Raw genomic sequence first — 18,593 nt, 5'->3', positions numbered from 1 at the left:
TTTGACCTTTTGTGGTTATCAGTCTTCACACACACAAAGATTTCACATTCTCAATGAGATATTTTGTGCTAATTAATGAGCTGTAGAGGTGCCGTTTCCCAATTAACTTCAGGCTATAGCTTCATATTTAGCGTACAAATATGAGCGTGGTATTAATATTTCTTTTAACTTTTAGTGAGAAAGCAAACTTCACAAAATTGTTGTGCTGTTGCTTTAACCCTCTGGAGTCCAGAATCATTTTCATTCATTCTTGCCAGCTTTCTGTGCACTATTTTTCATCATTTCTTACCACCTTCTAAACTGTCCTCACTCCATATACACTGTATTCTTTTTCTACAGTAGGACTCGGCTATAAATTGTACAACAGTTCAAGGTTGTACAAATTGTCAAGTTGTCAAATGTAAAAGGGATTTTATCCCAACTTGTTTTCGTGCTTCTGTCACTGAAAGTCTATGTATGGCTGCAAATGACAGACATCTATTTCAAAAACTCTTTTATAGTCTACAAGCATAAATGAGATACTTTGTGAAAGCCCCACATCAGCACTTTTATCTGGTTATATCAGCTTGTCTATGCATGATTTATAGATGGAATAGTTATGTTACTAGGTCAGCATGGTGGTGCGGTGGTTAGCGATGTTGCCTCACAGCAAAAAAGGAGTTTGCATGTTCTCCCCCTGCTTGCGTGGGTTTTCTCCGGGTACTCCGGCCTCTTCCCACAGTCCAAAGACATGCGCGTTAGGTTAATTGGTGACTCCAAAATTGCCCCTTGGTGTGAGTGTGAGTGGTTATCTGTCTCCACTCTAGGGTGTACCCCGCCTCTCGCCCAATGCCAGCTGGGATTTGCTCCAGACCCCTGTGACCCTTAAGGATAAGCGTTATAGATGATGGATGGATGTTATTTTAAATAAAATATGTTCAGTGTGTCTCACCAATGAATAGATGGACTGAGCTTGCAGTTAAAAGCTCTGAATCATTAATAAGTGGACCTTTGAGACTAGGTTCTCTCCACCGTATATTGTTCCCAAAGGTCAAGAACAAACATCCATGGCCAGTACGTCTGCAATAGTTATCAGCACATTAAAAAAAAAAGTGCTGAAAAGTGGTTAAGTGCTGATTCTTCATTTTTAGAATATTTAACATGCATATTTTACATGTTTAAGTGCACATTTTACACAGAAATGTCTTTGAAAACCACCACTTAGTACTGTAGATGAGTAACGCTAACTGCACACCAGAATGATCTATTACAGTTCAGCACATACCCCTCAAGGTTATTTCATATACAGTATAACACTCATCGACTGAAGGTGGAGTGGGGGATACCAGCAATCCTTGCTGGATAGCTTCTGTCTGTAATTCTTATCTGATCTGCTTTTTCTGAGGAGATGAAACGTCTTATCACACAAAGCCAGAATATGCCGTGGGCTTTGCGAGTGGGAGTGTGCGTCACCCATCAATATTAATGACATCTTTTTGTACTTGAACTCTGAAATAGTGTAAATAGACCTGTTGGAGAAAAGGCCAGTATTGACTGATGAGAAAATTAGCCAAATAAAACCTTTACATCGCAGATCTATAAACTACAATTATTGTTGGAGGCCACCAAATAATAATATAAAATGTAAAAACGAGATCTTCTAGTTGCATAGTAGATTAGTCAAGAAACCTGTTTTCATTTAATTTAAGGTGAAAAGCAGACTATGTTTGACCATAAATTAATTAGTACTACATTATTCATCATGCCAATCTTATTTACTGTATACTTTAGAGAAAAACATGCACTGATTGTTAATTTAAAAAACCTTGTGAAAATGAATGTACACAAGCAGCATGTTTGAAAGGCAGACAGGCTGTGGAAGAAATTGATTAGGTCAGACATTAATCGCTCTCTGTTTTCCTAGAATGTATGCAGCACTCTGTGGTGCACTGTGGGAACAACCTGCCACTCAAAGCTGGATGGAGCTGTGGATGGGACTACTTGTGGTGAAGACAAGGTGAGTCATCTATTTCATGGCCATGAAAAATGAGAGACATGGGGACTGTGAGAATGCTGTTTTTCTTGTTGGCAGCCATTGGTGTTCGATTTCTAGAGGGAAGGTCCTTAGTTCATGGGAATCTTTCCTGTTTGCTGTATTTATTTTTGTAAGTTGCATTTGATGAAGATCGAAGGGGTCAGCATGTGGAAACAGGGCTGGACCAAGACATTTGAGACCTCAGTAGAATATGACTACATTACACCACTGATATGTTGAATTTAAAAGTCACCTATGTGAAGAGAGGACTGTAAATAATTCAATTATTCCCTGTGTTCGTTAATATCATAATGAGTAATACTGAGAGATAATGATTGTGGCAATGTAATCAAATGAGGTAATACAATACCTCTACAAACTACTATGAAACACATTCTAACTAACTAATGTTACTTGAAAAGTTTTTTTTCTTGGGAAAGTTGGTCCACATTTTTCTCTAAATCCTTTAGGAAATAGTTTAGCAAAGGTTATGCACTTTGTGACCCATATCCTGACCTGATGCATCTTGCTCATGGCCTGCAGTCACTGTATAATATTGCCTGGTTTTAATAAATTATTAAATAAACTGAGCACAAAAAAACCCACCCACAGAAAGCACTGAAATTAACAATCTTCTCAGCTCTCATGGAAAGACAGCATGCATGTAGTGATATTATGAGACATGATATGAATCAGAATCAGAGGAGTGCAAACTGTTCTGTCTGTATGTCCGACAACATGGTACAGTACATCCAAACCATAAAGCGGATGCTATAGTAGACAATGCTACGTTCATTTCCTGTCAAGTAAGAACAACAGCTTACAGCGTGTGTTCATTTATTTAATGATGTAAATGTTGTTGTTTTTGCCAGTGGTGCTTCAGTGGAGAGTGTGTAGCTGTTGGATATCAGCCAGAGAGGGTAGATGGTGGCTGGGCATCATGGAGCCAGTGGTCGGCCTGTTCGAGGACGTGCGGGGCTGGAGTCCAGAGCGCCCACAGAGACTGTGATAACCCAGTGTAAGATTTACTTTTCAGCCAAAAGTTTTCCTGTTTGTAACATTTGTTCCATCACTAACTTGATATTGTAATTATTGACCTGGGAAGAATGAGGATCAACTATGAGATGAGAATGAGTATGGCCAAGTCTGAATTCTACATATCTTTACACTACCCAGTAAACAAAGTTTAGTTGTAGATTCATGGGTAAAAATCTGTTTAACTATACTTAGAAGATGATTTACCAGTCTGTAATGTGTAATGTAATCCCATCTATTTGGGGAAATGCATGAACTGTTACAGTTCAGTTAAAAGGCTGGACTCCAGTGCAAAGCACAGAGTAGGCTAGTGAAGTTTAACAAGTTTATTTTAAAGTTACTGTTTGTGGAGATGGGATGGTTGTCAATGGCAGGATGAACAGAGATGGAGAGTGAGTCGGCAGGCAAGTAAGCAGACAGGCTGGCTGGGATCCTGAAGCATGAAAGAGAAACAGTTAACCAGCTTGGAATCGGCACAAAAGACCAGTCGCAGAAACCTAGAGAGACCAGAAACACACCTCCACAAGTGTTACTGAAGCAATGACCTGATGACAGGTGAGAGAGGAGCCAGGGTTGATATGCTGGAGGGTTGACAAGCTGGCAGGCGAGTTGGCTTGAGGAGGTGATGAGCTGGTTTCAGGCAGGAGTGTAATTAGAGCAGGAACCAGGACAGGAACACACACACACACACACACACACACACACACACAAACCGAGACAAACCAGGGACATGGAAGACACACAAGGAGTGGAGAACACAGGGAAACATGATAGACACAGCAGTGTCCTCAGCATGAACAAATAATGATTGATATATGAATAATGAAAGGAGCATCAGGCAGTAACTTAATTCACACTTTTCATCTACCTTTGTAGAGACAGGAGACGCTATTCTGTAATCTACAAAAGCTATCACATAATCAGTGTTTGCTGGCGAAAAATGTCTTTTGGGCTGTATTTGTTTGTGAACCTATCACTTTTTTATTGTTTTCTATTATTGGATTTTTTGTTTTTCTCAAACACTGATGTCTGTATCAGTCTGAAGACCACAGATTAGTTTTCTCTGAACCAAGACGTTGCAATTATTTTTTCACTTTTTCGTTAGAGATAAAAAATACTCTTTGTGTTGGATTAACTCAAACATACATTGAACAAACAAAACCTTTTTAACAAAAGTTAAGTGTGAAGAGTAACTGTATTTAAAGATTGTTGCTGCTTAAGGAATCAATAGTGCAATATTGTGTGAAATAATTAGCCTAGCCTTAACTGTTTCAGTCAAAATACTGTAATGCAACTATTCATAAGCTTCATTTCATGCTGCCAAATCTGAAAAGGTGCTCAAAGCAAGAAAAGTATCTTATTACAAGTCACCGAGCAGCACTGAAATAATGTCTCTGACTATCCAACAGTCCTAAATATGAAGGGAAGTACTGTTTGGGAGAGCGACGGAGGTACAAGATCTGTAACCCCACACCGTGTCCTCAAGGCCCACCCTCCTTCAGAAGCACCCAGTGTAGTCACTTCAACACCATTCCGTACAAGGGCAAGTTCTACAAATGGGAAGCAGTCATCAACAGAGGTGAGCAGAGTGGACTTGATTCAGCTGACAGTATCAGGGCAAACTAAAAAAGAGCACCTATTAATTGTTGTTGTACAATATTCATCGTTATCAAAATGTTGTCTTTTTACTGACGGATCTCTATTAAACCCTTTCAGTCAACCCCTGTGAACTACACTGCCGGCCACTGAATGAGCATTTTTCTGAAAAGATGCGTGATGCTGTCATTGATGGGACACCGTGCTACGAAGGCAACAAAAGCAGAGATATGTGCATCAATGGCATCTGTAAGGTATTAATACTATTCCACATGTCCTCTGATGATAAATAATCCACGTCTTTTGTTTCCTCTCCCGATTTCCAAAGAAGATCAGCTGTTTATTCCATTGTTGTGTTTGCGTTTCAGTTCTGCTTTGTTAGTCACGCAATATATTTGATTTAGTCAACCCCCACCGTGTTTTCTCCCCCGGCGAGTGTTGTACATTTGACATTCTGCATGAAAATGAGCTTGTTGATAGAGAAACGTCATGGCTGTTATCTCTCTGCACTTGCTTATCACCCTGGGCCAAAATGCCAGTCACTAATACAGATACATACTGGATACTGAGTGGACAGCAGTCACAGACTGATTTCATGACATTTTGTGACATTTTTGTCCGAGAACATCACGCTTTCCACCTTACTTGCCTCTTTTTGTGTCACTGTAACACTAAAGGCCAAATCAGTGTTTTGTTTTTCACAAAAACAGTAATCATTTTAACTGTTTACTAAAATAATAATGTAGTGTAAATTTAGTTGTGTAGCCTCGGTCCTGTTATTTTGACAGTTTAACATGTTTCCATCCTATGTTTTGAATTATGGTGGTGTTGGACCAACCTTTGATGAAAAGCAGCAACGTACATTCACTCAGATGCTGTTCTTAGGTATAATTGTGAGGTACTTGTACTCTACTTGAGTATCTCCATATACTATTATGATAAAGCAGCACAGAACAATATTTACTTAATTACTTTCTTACTGGGATTTTCACCTGCATCACCACATTTGAACACATTAACACAAGGTAAGGTAAGGCTGTGTTCTGTGCTGATTTTGTGGCTTTAACAAAGTGATGTACATATAAACAAATCCTGTTCAAACGCTTATCAAGTCTTTATGTTGATGGCAGAATGGAAAGTCTGGCTTTGATCCGAATCCCTGAAGAACAAAATGATAAAACTGTTCAGTCACCAATGCCTGTTATCTGATTTTGTTGTTTTGTTATGGCTGTGGCTCTGTGAAATGTATCCTGTGGCCTGTGTGTTACAGAATGTCGGCTGTGACTATGTGATTGATTCCAGCGCTGTAGAGGATCGCTGTGGGGTGTGTCACGGTAATGGCTCCACCTGTACAACAGTGAGGAGAACATTTGAGGAGAGTGAAGGACTTGGTATGTTTCTCAGTAATTTTAGATCCGCAACACACTTCTTTTCACTAAAAATATTCTGACATGTGATATTCTGACATGGCACGGCATGAAAAGCACAGATGTGAATAACAAAATGACTGATGGCTGAATTCCATTTAGCTGTTTCTGTTCTGGGGTCCTGGGGTGCTTTCCACTTTCCACTTTGGCTAACATGGCCTTCATCACTCATGTTAGAGAGAAAAAAAAACACCTGACACCTTATGACTGCTGCTTCAACACTTCATGCAGATAAATGTGGGGTTTTGGCATTGCAGAATGTGACTGAACAAATTTACATATTGGCTGAACACTTTACTTCAAGTCCCACTTTTAGCATTTATAAAGAACATACAAACATTTATTAAACACAAGTGTTTGTTTATGCAGTTGTTAAGTTCTTGGATTGTTCTGGCACAAGAAGTGACGTACAGTATATCATCATGTTGAAACTACTGATTTAAAATCATTGCAGATACATTTAGAAAAACAGTGGAAGATTCACAGGTATAGATCACCTTGTGCTTTACACTCCAGCCACAGAAAATACTTGTCACACAACATGAATGAATATATTATTCATAGTACAAACTATATTGAAGGGCAGGTAATCATAACAATAATAATTATCTTTCAGTTTCGGGAGCACGGAATTTAAAGAAAGCCTCACTCGCTTTCTCTTTTGTTAAATGGTGCCATACTTATCGGGTTAACTTGTGTTTCTATTGCACTGATTTAAAGTCTAATAATGGAATGCCCTTTAGGCTATGTAGACATCGGACTGATCCCAGAGGGAGCCTGGGACATCCGCATTGAGGAGGTGGCGGAAGCTGGGAATTTCTTGGCGCTACGTAGTGACAACCCCAACAAGTATTTTCTAAATGGTGGTTGGACGATCCAGTGGAATGGAGAGTATAAGGCAGCGGGGACCGTATTCACCTATGAGAGGACAGGACACCTGGAGAACCTGACGTCTCCTGGGCCCACCATGGAACCACTGTGGATTCAGGTAGGATTAACATCTTAACTCAACTTATGAGCGAATCTTGTCCCTTTGTGATGCCAATCAGTACTGTTTGTAAGAAGAAATAGCATAACATAACTGTCAGCGTACCAACATGAAAGCACTTGTGGTGACAACACATGAAATGGCTGAAACATAGAGAAAATCATGTGTTTTCAAAATAAAAAGTGCAATTGTGAGTTAACAGACCTGTTGTTGACTTGCATTTGGATTACAAAAACACAAGTTTTGGCTCCTGGACTGTGGTTTTCCTCCCTCCAAGAAGTCTCTAATCAGCAATCAAGGCAGCATTTTCTGAAATCCCAGGAGCTATCACAGTGGGGTTTGCAGTTGATGTTTAAAATGACAACTACTCACTGCCTAGTTTAAAAGAGAGACACATGTACGAGAGGCTACAGGAGCCGCTGCCTTTCAATCTCTCCTTGTACTCCCACCAACATCCTTTCAAGAATTGATTGACTCTGCGTTGTTGTCCTGTTTCATGCCAAGTCCCTTTTTAGTTCTTTCTTCACGGTTCCTCAGATGTGGAGGAAACACAAACACAGTTATTTCGTTTTTTAATTCCTGGTCCTTTTATCAAAAAGGGCCAGTAGCTTTTCTGTGTATTGTGTGTGTCCATGGATCGTTCAATATTGTCTTGTGTGTCACAGCTTCTCTTTCAGGAGACGAACCCAGGAGTGCGGTACGAGTACACAATCAGTCGAAATGTTTCAGAGGACAACGACGTCCCTGCATCAATTTTCTTCTGGAAATACGGTTCATGGACTGAATGCAGTGTTACCTGTGGAACAGGTAATAGAAACAACTTGAGGTTTTAATTCATACTTACATTGGTAGAGTGGGAGAGCTCAACATAGAAAGGAGTTCTATCGGCCGACTGGTTCTGAAGCTGTCTGACCTTTGACCTTTTGACATCACAAACCACAGCCAGCCTTAGAGCAGTTACACTGTCAGCAGATCACAATTATCATTTTAGTTACATAGTTATTATAACTAAAGAAAAAGACATCAAAATACATCACCTATTGAAATGATATCACACGCTTGAACACTTGATCACAGTAACCTGCGGAAGACCTCAGCAATGTGCAGACTGAGTGACCAGAGTGTGGCAGCAGGGAATGGCAGACCAGAGAGGACAGACTGTGCTGTCATTGTGTTGAGATAGAACTTCACTTTGTAACACGGTGTCTAAAATACAGAAATATTAGCGAGGCATTCAATGCAAAATTTGAAATTAATTGCCCTAAATGCCATTGTCTGACAGACAGGGAGGAATTACCCCTCTTTCTCTGGGGAAAAGAAAGAATGTGCAGCGTTGGCTGCTAAGTCTGTGACTTCCTGCCACAATAGAAGAGAACCACTGGGATGTAAATATATAGAGAGACAGACATATATAAACTTGCCATAGTATACTTAGCCACTACCTCAACTATTATTATTAATAGTAGTAGTAGTAGTAGTAGTATATCTTGCATTCACATTGAAATTGTGGTAATGCTATTTGGATTACTTATGATACATTTGATATATATCTAAGTTTTGATGACTTGCATTGCCGTCTTGTTGCATTGTTGCATTTTCATTCATTGACATTTTTTTCTTTGTGTTGAGAGAGAGAGGGGGAGAGGGAGAGAGACAAGAAAACTTCTTACACATCCATATATCTCTCACTGACCTCTCTTCATTTTCTGAGTCTCAAACAAATTCTCGACACACACTGAAGAACACTATTAAGTGGTGAATCTGAGCATTTAATGTCATCTTTTTGAGACGAAAAGGGATTCTTGAGAGTTGTTTTGAAAATTAATCTAAAATAGACCTGAAAGTATCAAATTTTGAAAAATGATTTAGCAGCTGAATGTACTATTGGGTTTCTCCAAACTTTAATCTTTAGCTTCAGCCCAACTTTGTCCATGCACGCAACAGAATTTAAGTTAGGTGATCAGATGTCTCATTTTAGGTTCTCACTTACCTTTTTTATTCAAGAACAAATCAGTTTGAGCTTTTTATGAAGTCGACACTCCTTCAAGCGTCCTTCAGTGTGGTGTTTTGTTGTCTCTGATCTACGAGAAGAGCTGGAAATTTTTTTACTTGGGCGCTCAGCTTCAAAAATCAATTAGTGGCTTTGTAGTGTCAATGAAAGCAATAAAAAAGCAACAATTGGCTTGTCCTGTTGGACGAATATTGGATTTGAAAACTTGTCCCATGTGGCTGAACAGTAAATCGTTTTTGAAACTAACATAAAAGGAATGAAAAGGAAATCAAGACTGTGTCTGGACTGACCAGAAATGTAACTATACTTATGCAGTCCAGTGTTGAACTGCCTCCCCTGCATGGCGTATTTAAACCCACTCCAACTAATTGTTATTTAAAAGTGATTACTTAATTAACATTATTCTATTTGGTGCTATTCTAAGTGCTTATTTTCTGTTATTGCTGCTCTGTTTTTTTCTAACACAGTTGCTGTGTGCCATTCTCATCAAGATTATCTTAAACGTATACTGCTAGAGTCATAGCAGCTGACATTATGTGTGCAAGCTTATTTAAATTTGCAGGTTTTTTTTTTTTAATGGTAGACAGCAGCTATCGAGTGCAAAAGCTTATCAGGAGGTTGGCTCACTCTGTTGAAGCTGTCTCACCTCCAGCTCTGTTTGCAGAGTTTACAGACCTTGTTGCCCTCCCCTCTCTATCCTTTATCCATAACATTTAAAAAATTGTCTTCCTTTTCTTTGCCTCTCCTTGCAGAATGGCAAGGCAAACAGTTTTGATGTTTTGTTATTCCAAATGTGCGTCTCTCTGACCACCAAGGCTAGAAATTGTTGTGGGCTGTCAAGTCGTTGTAGGTTTCAAAAGAGCAATAAGTGTGCTCTGAGCTTTTGAGCACAGAAGAAACTGCTAAAATCGACCTGGGCAAAGGCAGCAGCATGCACAGACATTTTAAGGGGATATTGCCCTAAACTAAAGACAGGGCAAACCCTCTCCCCTGAGATGGAGATTGAGAGCATCTCAGGTGATTGATCCTTTCTTGGTGAGCTGTGGACACACCTGAAATAACAGGCACAGGAGGACACACCTGGTCTTGCAAAAAGGGTGCTGATTAGTCAGAAACCAAAGGGGCTTGTGCCTCTGGAGTAGAATATGTAGTCTTAACCTCATCTGTAAGTTATAAGTATGTAGGTGTTTTAGAAAATTCACTTTCTACTCCACTTTCCCACATATAGCTTCAGCATATCAAAATACAATACTTGTCCTGTTTCCATCAGCAAGGATTCAAAATGCATTACTCCAAAAATATCTACCACAGTGTGAGATCACCGAACATTATTTGTGGAAGTGGGTGTTAAATTAAGCCAAAAAGGTCATGTAATCAACATGGCTTAGAATGCTTTCATGCATTTTTCTGTATGTATCTGACTTTTCAATCTAATCTGTTGTGTCCTTTAAGACATCTCTTTGAAGGTGTAAATTAGCTATCAGATGTGCATTGTCGCCCTCAGCAGGCCCTGAGCAGAGGCCACGGAGAGGTGAGAGGTGTGTCCTGCTCTGATGGGGTGGAAATCCCCCCCAGGAATTCACAGGAAGGAGAGAGTAATGATAGACAGAGGTATCACAGGATGAAATAAATCTGTCACAGCCGTACGAGTGTGTAATGCTCTTTGTGTAATACCTGGAAGTGACACTTCTCAGTGTATGTTAGATTGAGAAATGTCTCCAACAAGCCTTTTTTTTGATGGGATTTTTGGGTTTTGCAAAGGAAGGAAATAGAATTGTGAAGTTGTGCTTCACGAATCTGTCTGTCTGTCTGTCTGTCTGTGACTATGTTCTGCATTACACTTAATCATTTGTTTATTGAATAAACATTCAGCTGGTTTTATAATAATGTGTTGTAAAGTAGTTTGTGATGTAAGATCCTTGTTTTATAATACAGAAATGTATAGTTCTGTATTCCTTAACATTATTTTTAGTTGGTTGTCCTTTTCACTGGTATTGGAGCCTTGCAGGTGTTTGTGTGTGTGCTTAGGCTTTGCTCTCTTCTCACTGGTATTCCAGGTGTCCAGAGGCAAATTGTTCACTGTGTGGAAAAAACAACTGGGATAGTAGAGGAGCACTTCTGTGACCCCATAACCCGACCTGACGATAACCAAACCAGCTGTAACAAGGACCCATGTCCAGCCATGTGAGTTTACCTCCAAGACATCATTTACAAAATGACAGCAGTAGTATTCACAGCAACACTTGTTTTTCAACCCTTGCAAGAGCAACACCTATCCTTTTACTTTGCATGGAAGCGAATAATAAACCCAGAGTCATATAACTACTGCCATGTCTTTAGTATTTTTGTACAGCAAAAATTTCAATTCAAATTATGCCACTGAAAATGTCATTTGGTAGTTGTAACATTCTTTCAACTAATGCTTCATATCAACAGTCTAGCAATTCGCCTGTCTACAAAAGGAACCACCTTGATTGCTCCAAATGTGAGATACATAAAATGATATCTGAACATGTCAAGGCCAAGTGCCATTCCATGACTTTTATCACATCCCAAGACAGCCTACAACTAATGAAATGTAAAAGTTAAATCTTCAAAAGTGGTTTACTATTGCAAATTTGACAAAAATCTAATCTTACAGCCTCCTTAAAGTACTTTGGTGCAACAACATTTCTGAAGAGTGGTGATTATTTGATCTCAAATTTGGCAAATGGATTAGCATAGATTCCAAAACTACAGATGCTGTAGTCACATCAAAAGTCACCGATCTTTAGCCACTGACCACTTGTTCTATGGATGCTACAAATAATTGCAGCAAAAGGGCAGTATGATGCCTCTTTGTCTACAGCTTCTAGCTTTGCCTTCTTTTGCATGTCGTAACAGTGATTTGATTTGAAATTTCCATCCATCCATCGTCTATAACGCTTATCCTTATTGATTGTGGGGGGGCTGGAGCCAATCCCAGCTGACACTGGGCGAAATGCATGTATTCAGGCAATACAACGTATATCTCTTACCGACAATAGAAGATTCTAGATCACAACATGGGTATACCAAAATAAGACTCAAGTCATCATATCAAGGATCACATAGGAACAGATTGCTCAGTCAAAGCATCTACAGCCCGATTTGTCTTCCTCCAACTCACTCAATCTATTTTCAAAAACACCTCAGGGACCAGCTCTGCCAGGCCCTAATCCCTCTACAACAAATTCCAAGCTGCAGGAGCAGCATATCTAAAAGACCCTTTTCCCATTTCAAGACAGGGATTGCGGACAGATAGTAAGAGTAAATTCTGCAAATACGTCTCAGAGCACCAACCGTAACTTCCAGTAATTTTGTTGTACTGGAAGCAAATTTAGAATTGCCTTATAAGTCTGTGGGTGGACAGTTCGGGTCAGGCAAACCAAGCGTAGAGGTAGTAATAGCCAGTGCGGGCTTTAAGATTTGTTGACATTATCAAGTGCATGAAGGCTCTGAGAAGATGCTTGTGTATATATAAAAATCATAGTCACTCACAGGCATAAAAGTAGCAGCAACAAGTCGTATTTTTGCATGAAATGAAAATCAAGATTTATTCCTGAAATAAAATCCCAGCCTCAGTGTCACTTTCTTCACAAGATGTTGAGTGTGACATTTAAAAGAAAGAGAGTCATCAATTGAATCCTGCATATTTGTATGATCATAGGGATTCAATCACATTTCCCTGAAATGTTTTAGGATGTTTTGGATGGTTTATTGGCTTTATCTTTAAACATCATAAGTTTAGTTTTATCAGTTCAAAGTCTATTTCAAATCATTAAAAGTATGCTGTACAGTATCAAAAGTCTGTTGTAACTGACAGAGCCTGATGCTGTATAGAAGCAGAACAGTGAATTACAGTATCGTTGGTATGAAAATGAAAGTTTGCACTGACCACATTTTGACGGATACTGTTAATATAAATTGTGAATTCTAGTGGGCCTAGGACGGAGTCCTGGTACACACCCAGGGCACATCTGTTTGTTGGTAAACACCCAGGGCACATCTGTTTGTTGGTAATTTTCAAACCAACACTTTTCTGAAGTTCTTGCTTCATTATCCTCTTGATCGACCAGTGTCAAAAGCCTTGGATAAGTCAACGAAAATGGCTGCACAGTGTAGCTTGTAGAAATGTTTTCAGTGGAAGATCAGGCACATTCCTGTAGTTAGAAATCAGTAATTTTACAGGTAATTAGTTGTTTCTTATTGTTTTATATCAGTTTTGTGTATGCCAAACTTTCTGTGTCATAGTTTGTGAATGGCCATTGTTTATTTTGCACTCAACCAAGAACAGTGTGGCTAATAAGCCATAGCTTAGCACTTCTGTTACATTAAACCAGACAGCATTGTTTTCCTACATGAAAATCCACACTTGTTGCCACTAAATATAATTTATGATAGTGACATTAAAAACTTTCAGTAATGCCAAGCTTTGAAACACAACACCAACATACACTACTTCTATGGATGAGCAATCTTTTCTTTCTTTTCTTCACTCGGTGTCTATATCGCCCTCTTATAAAGTAAACATAGCAATAATAGATTTTCATTCGTGTTTCAGCTTTGTGCTCATAACAATGCATTCAATCTTTAGACAGTTGCAAATGTGTGTCAGGGGCTGAAAGATTGGACAGGAAGAAATGTCATTATTTTAGCGAAGAAAAACATTGCATCTTAATTGTAAAGCTATCAACACTCTATAGGTGCTACCTGGACGTCAATATTACATGATGGAGGCCTGTAAAATTGTACTCACTGATTGTTATAACACACCCATCTAACTCTGTATGTGTGCATCATTGCCATTTGCACAATTTGCAGTTGTCAATGTTGTAATTACAGACATTTTCCACCACAAGTGTACCATTGAATTGGAAACTTTTGCATCTTTGTGCCTCTGCCTATAGATGGTGGGTTGGGGAGTGGCAGAAATGCTCAGCGAGCTGTGGGAGCTTGGGCTTGACTAAGAGGACAGTGCTCTGCATCCAGGCAGTAAGTGTTGATGAGCAGAAAGCCCTACAGCCCACTGAGTGCGAGCACATACCCAAACCTGAGTCAGTTTCTTCCTGCAACACACACATCCCCTGCCCAGCGGACTGGACCACTGGCAGCTGGACAAAGGTGAGTCTGGGTTTTAATGAGGTGGTGGATTGTGTGCAAGTGTGCTGTTTCAAAGAGAAATGAAAAAGTAAATCGTTCGTCATCTCACCAGAAATTCTCACAGCTATATTCACATTTTGGGAAAAAGGTCTTTTCTGGGAAAGAGGATGTTGAATTTTGTTATCATAGAAAAAGTCATTCATACTCTTACTTTCTAGTTTTTGTGTAGTGCATTCGCCAGCATGCATCACAAAAAGTTTCACATCTCAAGTTCTTTCAAATAGAAACGCTAGAAATGTAGATGGTACACACAGACAGACTCGCATTGCTGATTGCCCAGGGCCAGCATGTTGCCTCAGGTCTTCAGGTTTTTTGGCCAACTGGCCATAACAACACAGAGGTAATGTTCTTTGTATCTTTTAAAATGACATTTTGGGCAATTTCTGCTTTTATTTGATAGAGACAGGACATGTGGCAAAAGAGAATAGTGGAATGATCAATAGCAACATTGCAACCAGCCAGGATTTAAAGCAGGGACTCGCTGCTTAGGGCATTTGAACCCAAGCAACAAGTAGCAGTATGATCCTTAACCACCCACAGTGGGTGGTGTGATCTGATCGCCGAGTGTCATATCCATCTCATTTTTGAAAAATGGTTTTTTTTCCACATACAGACACAACTGGTCAAGAAATTAATTACTGAACTGATTTATGAGCTCTGAATTCCCCAACTCCTCTTCCCAATGTGTTTATGTACCTCATTATTATAACCCATGCTTGTGGCGGGGCTGTAGGGTTGGCAGCGTCAGTCTGTCAATTGATCTGTCCACCACTTTGGCCCATACATAAAATGTAGATGGATGTCAGATGGAATACCAGGAAATTTTGTAGACATTCATGGTCCAAAGATGATGAAGCTTATTGTTTTTGGTGATCCCTGACATGTCCTTGAGTGCCACCAGCAGGTTGAAATGTGTAGTTTTGAGTGCAATGTGTCTGTAACGAGAGAAAGAAAGAAATTGCCATCATTTTTAACACACCTTCATGCCCCCTCAGAATGAATTGCAAAAACCGTGATGAGACATTAACTTTTCATGTAGTGGGATCCAAATTTTAATTTGTCCTGCCCATCAGCCTGCTGCTGTTTGTGTTGAGTGCTGATTAATGAGTGTTAGCATGTTAATATGCTAAGCTATGATGCTGTGACTATGGCGAGTCCATTTGTCCAAGCTAATTTAAGCTGGTAGGATCAGGAGTAGCATGCACAAGGAGCTTGGGCTGCCAGAATTACAATTAAATTTAGCTAACTTAGTAAAGTTTTGGCTTGCATTTAATAAAGTTTGCTTGCATTTAATTTATATTATAGTTGCATCCTCAATTCTAAAGGGGCAGCTGTGCCTCAAGAGATAAAGTGAGTCGTCTACCAATTGGAAGATTGGCGTTCAATCCCCAACTCCTCCAGTGTGTCCATAGGGAAGATACAGGGAAGATACTCGACCTCAAATTGCTCCCTGAAGGCTGAACTCTCGGTGTGAGTGTGTGTGTGAATGATTATAAACTCCTCCTGATGACCAGATTGGCACCTTGCATGGCAGTCCCTGCCATCATTCAATTAATGTGTGTGCAAATGGGGTAAATGTTGACATGTAGTGTAAAGTTGTTGGAGGACCAGAAAGTTGCCATACAAATGCAGTTCGTTCAGCATTTTAGTGTAAGTTTGGCCCAATCATGATCTTATGTTCTATCTTTTCTTCCTTGCAGTGTTCACTGACCTGTGGAAGTGGAGTACGTAGCCGTAATGTAACCTGCTCTAGAAACACAGGTGTTGACTGTGACCCCCACAAGAAGCCCCTCTCTGTAACTACCTGCTACATTCAGGACTGTCCACAAGTGGTGGATAATTTTGGAGGTATTGACTGGTCTGGAAGTGGCTGGTCGAGCAAAGAAGTCCTCAACGAAATTAACTCGATACCTGAAATCAAACCTCCTCCCAAATACAGCACCACCAGAGCCCAGCCAAGAAACCCTGATAACCTTAATAACATTGTCGAGGGAGATTTTCACTACCACAATAACATTGAAAATATTGATCACTCTCCAGAAAACAGTGTTGAAGTTGATGATTTTTACTATGACTATAACTTCATCAACTTTCATGAAGACTTGTCAGATGACTTTGAGAACGATGGAAAAGATTCAGAGGACAATCACAAACTTAATGGTTCACAGGACGCCACACCAACCCACAGTGTGAAAGAAAATGCATATGCAGAAACTACAGGAGCTCCCACAACTACTTCGCCCTTTCCTACAATTTCAAAGACCACTGCCTACACTATGATAACTGAAGTACCAGTGAACAAAAATCTGGACACTATGAAGAACAATGGAGCAATAAAGGACTATATACAAATGAATTCTGAAAATTTTGATGACTTTCTTTCTGAGGATTATCTACTGCCAGTTTCTACCACTCGCCCACCACCAATATCTAAAACGCAGCATTCACAAACACTAACTGAGAGAAATGACAATCTGCCGTGGCCTGAAAACATTAGCACAATGCCTAGTCTGGTTTTTACCACAAATGAGCCTAGACAGGATGTGAAATTGGGGGAATATGGGGACGAGGCAGAAAATAATTCTGACATTTTCAATAAGGAGGAAAATCATAGGCAGGATGGCACTGTGACTTCAAAACTTGCTATTCACACTCCTGGACATCAAACCACTATTAAAACTGTTGTTGCCACATCAGTGAGTGCTCAGGAGACGGAGGAACAGGATTACTACGAGTACAGCTACAATGAAAAAAGCCTACCGGTTTCAGATATCTCTGTAGACCAAGACGATATAGAGAGTCCGGAACTGTTAGGCTCTCCCACACCAGAAACTATGATTCAGGTTCAGACTGAAGTCCAACTGGATGAGAATCCTTCAGAAATACCTCAAAGCAGTCAATCAACAATATTTCCTACTACCTCCACACTGGAGGATTTGGACTCAGATCAGACGAATCATTATACAGTATATGCCACTAGTCAGTATTCATGGGATACTGACCTTGACCTCACTACAACCTTACTTCCTGCCTCTGAAAAATCCACTTCTCCCTCCAGTCCTTTTCTGCTAATCTCAGGTAACCGAGAGGCCTCAAAAGACACCACATCATTAACTGGAACAGAAATCATACCTCCTACAAACCTGGAAGGAGCCACTCCGCCTTCTCCATCTGATTTCCTGCCATCTATGATGAAACAGATACAGACAGAACCTGCCTTCACTGAAAGAACTGGAACAGATTCCACATCCAAAGATCCAGCTATTGATTTAGCTGATTTTGACTACAATGAAATAGTCGTTCCCCCGATGGTGAGGAGCAATGATCCACAGCCTTCATACCAGCTTCCAACAAAGGCAGTCACCAGTCCTCAACATAGCACAGCATCAGTGCAGCACATGGAATCACCAACACCTACCGTCCCCATTTTGCCAACCCATTCGCCAATCCCATGGCCATCCACGGTGCCAACATCTGTCCAAACCTCTGCACAAATCCCTCCTGCTGCCTACTGGGTCACGGGCAACTGGAGCACTGTGAGTCTGCATTAATTCTCACATGCTGGTGTTATACAATATACTGTGGGATGAAGCACAGCTGTTATTTTTGTCACTGTCTGCTTTTATTATGCAGACACAGCGTCTGGTTTTGTTCCTAACACACATTCTCCATTCTTTGGAGACTCCATTTGACCTAGAGCTAACGCAGCTAATGTCAATTCACATAACGCATTTTTAGGGCACATTTGACAGGCAGTTGCTTCTAGTCGCACCCCTTCTGTGTTGTATGTAGCATTTTAAGAATTTGCAATTATTTGCATATTATGAAAATGCTTAGAGCCTGTCCACAAGACACTCAGTAATCTCAGGATTTCACATGGTTTGAATTGTTGTCAGTGAGGCTTCTTGTGCATGCTGGAGCTGTGCACTCACCCCTCAAATCACAAAGTGTAAGTGGTGTACTCGTGTGTTGCTGCATTTGTGGATAGTGCTCCACCAGCTGTGGTCTGGGTGCCATCTGGAGGACTTTGGCTTGCAGCACTGGCTCAGACTCTGACTGTGATCCAGCCAAAAGGCCTGCACCAGCCCAGCGGTGTTACCTGCGCCCCTGCTCCACATGGAAAGTTGAGGAATGGAGTAAGGTGAGATTGCTTGTTATATCAAACTATCATGATCAACACGTGATATTGGGTATTGTTTTTACAGATAGTGTATATGAAGTGTCAAGGTTATTTTTAATACCCTATGGACATGGATTTTTGTATTGTCTGTCCGCCAGTTGTGTCCAAACTGAAATACCACATCAAATACAACTCTCCAATGGATTGCCACGAAATTTGGC

General features: G+C 40.2%; 1 protein-coding gene across 1 annotated transcript in view; it reads left to right on the top strand.

The window, feature by feature from the left end:
* LOC139199294 (A disintegrin and metalloproteinase with thrombospondin motifs 7) overlaps nucleotides 1–18,593 on the top strand; it is a 72,171-nt gene that overhangs the window by 36,654 nt on the left and 16,924 nt on the right. Inside the window, exons 10-20 of the mRNA XM_070828345.1 lie at nucleotides 1,904–1,996; nucleotides 2,887–3,032; nucleotides 4,459–4,628; nucleotides 4,766–4,899; nucleotides 5,916–6,036; nucleotides 6,816–7,060; nucleotides 7,726–7,867; nucleotides 11,129–11,255; nucleotides 14,000–14,213; nucleotides 15,953–17,788; nucleotides 18,241–18,393. Coding sequence (XP_070684446.1) covers nucleotides 1,904–1,996; nucleotides 2,887–3,032; nucleotides 4,459–4,628; nucleotides 4,766–4,899; nucleotides 5,916–6,036; nucleotides 6,816–7,060; nucleotides 7,726–7,867; nucleotides 11,129–11,255; nucleotides 14,000–14,213; nucleotides 15,953–17,788; nucleotides 18,241–18,393 — 3,381 coding nt within the window. The remainder of the gene's footprint in view (nucleotides 1–1,903; nucleotides 1,997–2,886; nucleotides 3,033–4,458; nucleotides 4,629–4,765; nucleotides 4,900–5,915; nucleotides 6,037–6,815; nucleotides 7,061–7,725; nucleotides 7,868–11,128; nucleotides 11,256–13,999; nucleotides 14,214–15,952; nucleotides 17,789–18,240; nucleotides 18,394–18,593) is intronic.

The sequence above is a fragment of the Pempheris klunzingeri genome, chromosome 1 (genome assembly GCF_042242105.1).
Source record: "Pempheris klunzingeri isolate RE-2024b chromosome 1, fPemKlu1.hap1, whole genome shotgun sequence".
In the NCBI taxonomy this organism is placed as follows: Eukaryota; Metazoa; Chordata; class Actinopteri; order Acropomatiformes; family Pempheridae; genus Pempheris; species Pempheris klunzingeri.
Note: the sequence above shows the minus strand (reverse complement) of the source record. Positions and strands in the feature narration are given on the sequence as shown.